Consider the following 8,082-nt stretch of genomic DNA (forward strand, 5'->3'; position numbering starts at 1 on the left):
TCTTTAGGAAAATGTTTCTTCCTCTAAATATAATTCTATTTCTAAAATCATGAAAAATAGATTCATCTCTTTATAATTAAATGTTCATAAAAATGATAATCATGTAAACACATGTATATACTCTATTTTCTAATTAAATAAAAATCATATTTTTATAAATTAAAGTGGTTGGCTGACGTCACGCCTTATCGATCAATAAATCAACTCAAAAAGACTTTAAAATCAACAAAACACAAAAAACATGTCTTTTTATTTAATTAACTTATTAAATCATTTAATAGAAATTATAAAGATAAATAATCCAAAAAAAATATGAGATAAAAATATGAGATAAATAAACATCTAATATCATTATTAATTTTTTTCTTAAATAAATATGAGATAAAAATAAATCTAAGACACCTTAAATCAAAAGTCACCTACCCTTATGCTTTGAGGCATTTTTCAAAAACCAAATACTTCTCTGCCCCTGATGCGTGGGAACTTTTCAAGGGATAAAAACAACAAAATAAATCAACATTTTTTACAAGAACTACGGTACTCTAATCTTTCATTAAAAGTGAAGATACGTAGGCATCTCTGAAGCACCGGTACGATACGGTTATTATGAAGAAGTACCAGTACCCAGTACTTGATCTGTACTGGTACACGTACTGTACGTACCATAATATTACCTTGCTTTTTTTTTTTTTAAGATTTTGGTAGTGGAATGGTACTGTAGCGGTACTTCAATACTATTTTATTTTTTAATTGGGCCTGATCCAATCTATAATCTAGGTATTTTAGGGTTTTAATTTTTTATATAAATATAAACATGTGATTGTGATAATAGAATAGACTTCTTTCATCTATCAAATCGGCAATGGCATAAAAGATTATCAATTTCGGAGTTACTTATAAAAAAAGGTACTAGTATTACCTACTACTTTTTCTAACTTTTTCTGAATATGATATAATATCATTGATATTATAATAATACTATATAATAGTTTATACTACCTAGTTACTATCTATACTTAACGAGTACCATCTATACTACCTAGTTAACTATTATATAATTTCGAAATTGCATCCTATATAAATATAATAGGTTAATCAGTACAATAAATTATTGTTTGATAGTATAGGCTATACCATCCTATATAAATATAATATAGAGGTTTGTTTGCATCCTATTATTCTATATAATTTTGCGTACAATTGAAGAGTAATTCTGCATCCTATACAATTACTCTTCAATTCTATGCTCCAACCTCTTCAATAGTACTAGAACCCTCCTATATAAATATAAAAGACTTATTTATTATATGTTGCAACGACAAGAAAATATAAAAGACTTTTATTTATTATAATATTACTATATTAGTATATAGACTTGTACCAATAAAATAGACATTTCTTAACAAATTACTAGATATGTAATTATCAGTCGAAGTAATCATCTATACTATACTTGTTTCTTAACGATCTTTCTATTTCACATTTTACTCATATTATAATTAATTTTACTCATATTATAATTAATTTATTGTAAAATATATAGTATAGAAAATAATAGTAGATAATATAGTAAGTTTATATTAAACAAATAATATTATTTATAAGGATTTTTTATTTTATTTTGTTGTAGATGTTTTTCCAAAGTAATAATGTTAGTGAAGGAAGTAGGACAAACAATAACGTTACGCCTTTGACGAATAAATATACAAGTGGAACGGGAAGTACAGATAATGATTATCCTCTTTAAGGCTTATGTAACGATTTTGCAAAATAGGAATGAAGGAAAGGGAAATAATGCAATTTGGTGGTGCAACTATTGCAATGTAACCTTTAAAGATTCTTATTTTAGAATAAGAAGTCATTTATTTAAATAAAAGGGAAATGGAATAATTTATTGTTCAAAAGTGACCAATGAATATTTGGCTGAGATGAAAGAACTTGATATGATTGCTACTGACAAAGCAAGACAAGCAAAGCTCGTACAAGTTTCTTTTCCAAATGGAACTACAAGTTTGAATTCTTTTATTGATATGAGTAAGAAAAGAAGAGGAAGTGATGGACCTTTAGCAAAGGCATTTAATAATGAGGCTAGAGATCATCTATCATCTGAAATGGCTAGACTATTTTATTCTGCCAGTCTTCCATTCAATGTAGCTAGAAATCCTTACTTTATCAGTGCATTCACTTATGCAGCAAACAATTTTATATCTAGCTACCTTCCTCCAAGGTATAATTCCATAAGAACTACAATGTTGCAAAGAGAGAAAGCCAACATACTAAAACTACTCCGACCAATTAAAGATACTTGGCCAAAAAAAAGGTGTGAGCATAGTTACAGATGGTTGGACAGATGCCCAAAGAAGACCATTGATTAACTTTATGGCAATTTCGAGTCCTGGACCAATGTTCTTGAAGGCTATTGATAGGACAGGATAGTACAAAGCTAAACACTATATTTCTACTCTAATTTTGCATACAATTGAAGAGGTTGGAGTAGAAAATGTTGTTCAAGTCATTACTGATAATGCCCATGTTTGCAAGGTTGCTGGTTCAATTGTCGAAGGAACATATCCTCATATATTTTGGACACCATGTGTAGTGCACACGTTGAATCTAGCTCTAAAAAGTATATGTGCACCAAAAAATACACCAAGTAACAAAGTTGTTTATCTCGAGTGTAAATGGATATCTGATATTCCTGAAGATGGTTTTTATATTAGAGTTTTTACTATGAATCACTCCATGAGATTTGCTATGTTCAAAGAATTTGTGGATTTGATGTTTCTTTCTATTTCTGAAACAAGATTTGCATCAGTTATTGTTATGCTTCAAAGGTTGAAAACCATTAAGAAGGGTCTCTTAAATTTGGTAATTAGTGAACAACGGTCTGAATATAGAGAAGATGATGTTCAAAAGGAGGCCTTTGTGAAAGAAACAATTTTAAATGATCAATGGTGGGATAAAGTTAATTATATTCTAAGATTTACAGAGCCTATCTGTGACATGCTTCGTTCTTGTGACACCGATGAGTCAAACCTGCATTTGGTTTATGAGAAGTGGGATTCTATGATTGAGAAAGTCAAATAGCAATATATAATCAAGAGGGAAAAGATTTGAGTCATAATTCATCCTTTTATGATGTGGTGTATAATATCCTAATTGCTAGATGGACTAAAAGTCACACACCTCTTCATTGCTTGGCTCATTCTCTCAATCCAAGGTAAATTTAAAAAAAAAATCATTTTCCTTTTAAACTTCAGTTACCTTACCTCACACTTATAATTTTTTTATGTAATAGATACTATTGCAGACAATGGCTTGATCAATCTCCAAATCGAGTTGCCCCACACAGAGACAATGAGATTTGCACAAGAAGAAAAAAATGCATAAGGAGTTACTTTGTAGATGAATATGAAAGGCTAGAGGCAACTACTAAATTTGTTAAGTTCTCAAGTGGTGAAGGTGAACTCAGTCAATTTGATTCATTACAAGATAGGTGGATCACTTATGGATCAACAGTCCCTAAACTTCAATCCATCGCATTGAAACTTCTTTCACAACCATGTTCTTCTTCTTGTGCTGAGAGAAATTGGAGCACATATTCATTTATCCAATCAATGAAAAGAAATAGGCTAAATCTAAAGAGAGCTGAAGATTTAGTTTTTGTTCATACAAATCTTCGACTTCTTTCGAGAAAGAGTAAGAATTATAATGAAGGAGAAACAAAAATGTGGGATATTAGTGGAGATGAATGGAGTCTCTCTGATGGGGCTGGTATTCTTAAAGTTGCAAGTCTCTCTCTTGATGAACCAAACATGGAAGCTATTCTTTTTACAAAAGACGAGGAAGGAAATAGTAACATTGACACTGTTAGAGTGTGATTTTTATATTCATGCATAGATCTTAAGTTTTATTTCGAACAAGTCACTTTTAAGTTTTGATGTTTTATCGTCTTTAGTTTTACAATGTTTTATCCTTATTTATATTATATTATTTATAATTTAAAAAATTTAGTTAACGTATATGTACCTTTGTTTTTTATAAAATGACGTATCCTGTACCCGTACCCGTACCGGGTACCATACCCGTACATGTGCATCATAGGTAGGCATAGAGTTGTAAACTCTAGTGAATACAATAATCAAAAACATTTTCAGGTCTCCTTCCTCAATTAGTCAATTTTCTTTTAAATAATAAAAAAATTAAAATAAATAAATAATTAACCAATAAATGATAATCAAGCAAACATCTGTAAACAACAATGACCCTAGGGTTAGAGGAGGATCCAATTGAGTACAATGGAGGTAAGGGGTACCTAGTACCTTCCCCTTACTTAAGCGACTCCCAAACCTAGCATCTCACTCTTAGTTATTAGGTTTTATCATTATCTCCATGTTCCTTAGGAACAAATAAAGGATGATGGTGACTCTGTAATTTTTCCAGCCCTAAAAAAAAGAAACCTTTTTCTTCCATAAGTCATTTGCTTTGTGAGTATGAAAGGATTATTTAATCTTTAAGACTAAATCGTGGGGAAAATATGCTTGTTGCAGAAACCAAAGTTTAATCTAGATCTGCTTGATTAAAAAAGCAAGATTAATAACTTTTGCAGCTTGACTCAAAGACAATAGCAAAATATCTTGCAAACAGTTTCTCTTGTTTAAAAGGAAGATTCAGACAGAGAAGATAAAGAAGCCAACCTTGCATTGATGGCTCACACACTCTCTGATTCAGAATCCAAGTCAGGTTCTGACTCAGAATATGATGAGGAAGCTGAGGTATATTCTAATTTATTTCATTCTGATCTTATTACCTTTATTCATGATCTCGTGAGCAATTGTCAAGATTAAGAAAGGCACATGAATAATGTTAAGAAACAACTTGATTTTCTTAAAGAAGAATTGAAATCTTTTAAAGAAATTGTTGAGACATTAGAAAGAAATCTAGCTGCTCAAGCTATAAAGGATTCTAAGAAACCTCTAAATGAGCAAGATATGGCTTTCCAAGATTTCTTTAAAATAGGTCTCAATAGAACTAAGCATGCATCCATGATCTATGGAGTAAGCAAGAGCAAAGGAAAAGGTTTGGAATTTCTTGAAAAATGTTTTAATTCCAAAACGTTGACATGAAAGAAACTTGTAAAACTATATTCTTCAAGCTATCCTGATAAAGGGCTTAACGACTATTTTGTGTCTGCTACTGAAAGTATCAAAGTTATAAATCCATTAGAATCAATAACCGAGAAGTCAAAGGTTCTAATTAAAATAGAACCAGAGACCTCAAGGTCAAAAGTTCTGCAGAGGTTATAACTTGAGATCTCAAAGTTAGCGGTATTGAAGAAACCGGACACTATGATCCAAAGGTCAAAAGGTCAAAGGAATTCAAAACCTAAGACCTTCAATTCAAAGGTTGTAAGAAAACCTGTACCTAAGACTTCTGGATCTAAGTTTCTGAAAAGTTCAGAAACTAATGTCAAAACTTATCCAAGACAAAATTTCTACAAAAAGAAGTCTGGAATAAGTCGAGACATTACTATAAGGCAAGAGCACATAATAAGAAAAAGCCAAGATTAATTAACACAAAAGAACCCATAAGTATATGGGTACCAAAATCTGAAATTGTGTTTGCATATATGCTAAAAAGAAAAGATAGAGAATTTGTCCTAATGTCCGGACAATAGATGCTACAACCTACAACAAGAGGAAAACATATGTTACAAATACTAACTCTGAAAGAGGAATTAAAGTTGGAGTCTGGAGTAAATCAGAAAAGAGTACTATGGTTACTGGTACTACTGAACTCCAAGACTGTGTTGAACAATGACCAGGTTCAACTAAAAAAGTGTGTTTAATACTAATTCTCATCAGTAAGAACATAGTTGGAACCAAAAGTTGTTCAAATGTTACACTAAGGCATGTATAAACTCCTTAATTTTTATCTAGACAATTTTTGTGGATGAGATATTATTTACTTTAGTCTATGTATCTATCTCCTTGATGCATAATTATCTTAGATAATATGTCTACGTAAGAATTTTCAGAACAAGTGAAAAATATTTTAACTATGCCCTTGTTCCTATTCTTTATTCAGAACTAAGCATTGTGGGCTCAAAAGTTTTGATTAGAAAGTGGTGTTGTTCAAAGTCAATTCATTAATGAGCTATTTTGCTTGTCTTACCCTTTGTCTTTTAAAGACTTAATTCTTTTCTAAGAAAGGGTTTATGATCTTGTTAAGAAGCTTGATTCTAAATATGGAGTATCAAAGACTAATCCTGATTGGAAGTAGCTTCATCAAAGTCTTGAAAAGTCTCTGATGACACGTGTCTTCTGAAAAGCATCAAGCTCTAAGACTCAGAAAAGGAATAAGGATTTCTTGTAACTTTTAAAATGAAAATAATTTTTGACATCTGTTTTCTAAAAATCCATGTGTCTGAAAATCGCTATGCTAGCTATGAAACTACCTGGGAAGAATTTGTAGGATAGTTTCATACCCAAAAATTGTACCTCCATTTCTTTATCTGAATTATCAAGATTCATCTACATACCATCATGCCAATCACATATGTATCATACAAGCATATTAACATCCATAAGCATCTTCCTAGATTCAAAGGTTTGTAGAAGGATTCATGGCATTGTATTCAGATGGATTGAGCTTCAACCCTAGCTTTTTTTTGTGGGATGCCCGTTGTTCTTGACTTAGTCTTAAAACTTAGTGCTAGGGGCATGTGATATGAGTTTGCTTCTTGAACTTTGGCACTTGTTCACTTCACCTTTCACTTTGATCATAGAAACCCTAATTTGATATGGGCTATTTGTTTAAGGCATTGTTGATCATATGACCATCTAACTTGCACACTCTAGGTCCTTGATCCCTTGTTATTTGTCTAATTATTTTTGGACCTTGAGTTTTATCCAATAATTATGACTTGATCCTAAACCATAGTTCTAGGGGCCACAGTTTGAGTTTACTTCTGGAGCCTTAACGCTTGAGGCTTGTCCTTGTTCACATGACTTACTGCTTGACTTGAAATCCTAATTCAAGAGGCTAAACTACTTGATCATTTATGGATTGCATTATGCCCTGGTACTTATTGATTCTATTTGATCTAAGGCCTTGGGTCATTCATGATGAGTTCATTTATTCATTGCATTTGATACTTTCATAATACATTTGTTCAAGTTCATGGTTTTCATTTAGGCTCATAGCTCATTCATGGTCCACAGTATTTAGTTGCAATATTCATTCAATAGCATGATCATTGGCATTGCATTGTATATTCAATTGCATTTTTTGGACTAAGTTGACTTTTGATCAACTGTTGACTTTTTGGTTAACCGGTTGATCAAAGTCAACAAATCAATTATTGATAATCCTAAGTTTAGTCTATGGTTTACCATGTTAGTTCATGTCATTTGTTATGTCATTCATGATCTTTGGTTATTCATTTGTCATTCGTGCTTGTTAGAAGCTATATACATTTCATTCATTAACACTTACATTTATACAATTTGAATTGACTAAGCCAAACCAATTTGAATAAGATGTACAAAAATAACTTACATTTCATTAACATTTGCATACATTTGGAATTGACAAAACCAAATCAATTTTGATTAGCATTTATACAAAGTTTCCATTACATTTGGATGTACATACAAAGTCCATATAAAAGTCTATACAAGTCCTTTATTACATGTCAAGATACACTAGCCATTGATTTAATATTCGAAAGAGATGACTCTTGTTGTCATGAGCTTGCAACCACCATTACTCCAAATGAAAATGATTATTTAGTGAATTTGTTGTTGTCATGAGCTTGCAACCCCTACATTCCTAACAGATTCATCACTATCATCAGTCAAAATTTCATATTGTTTCACAGCTACTCACACTTCTATTCTCTCTCACTCTCACGAGTCAATTTCATAGAGCTTCATCAAGGTTCTCTCCATATCATCACCTTTCCCTCACATACAGTTCAAATTTGTCACTCACACAAAAGAGGAGCAGAAGAGAAGAAGAAGAAGAAGAAGAAGAAGAGTTTGAGATTTTACCTGCTTCTCTAGATTTCGTACCATCTTT

General features: G+C 31.4%; 1 protein-coding gene across 1 annotated transcript; it reads left to right on the forward strand.

Annotated features, from left to right (window-relative positions):
* Nucleotides 1-1,928: 1,928 nt before the first annotated feature.
* Nucleotides 1,929-3,881, forward strand: LOC127079965 (uncharacterized). The gene is made up of 4 exons (XM_051020313.1): nt 1,929-2,331; nt 2,486-3,056; nt 3,167-3,220; nt 3,311-3,881. The coding sequence occupies exons 1-4, from the start codon at nt 1,929-1,931 to the stop codon at nt 3,879-3,881; spliced, it is 1,599 nt and encodes a 532-aa protein (XP_050876270.1).
* The last annotated feature ends 4,201 nt before the right edge of the window (nt 3,882-8,082 follow it).

This window comes from Lathyrus oleraceus, chromosome 5 (genome assembly GCF_024323335.1).
Source record: "Lathyrus oleraceus cultivar Zhongwan6 chromosome 5, CAAS_Psat_ZW6_1.0, whole genome shotgun sequence".
In the NCBI taxonomy this organism is placed as follows: Eukaryota; Viridiplantae; Streptophyta; class Magnoliopsida; order Fabales; family Fabaceae; genus Lathyrus; species Lathyrus oleraceus.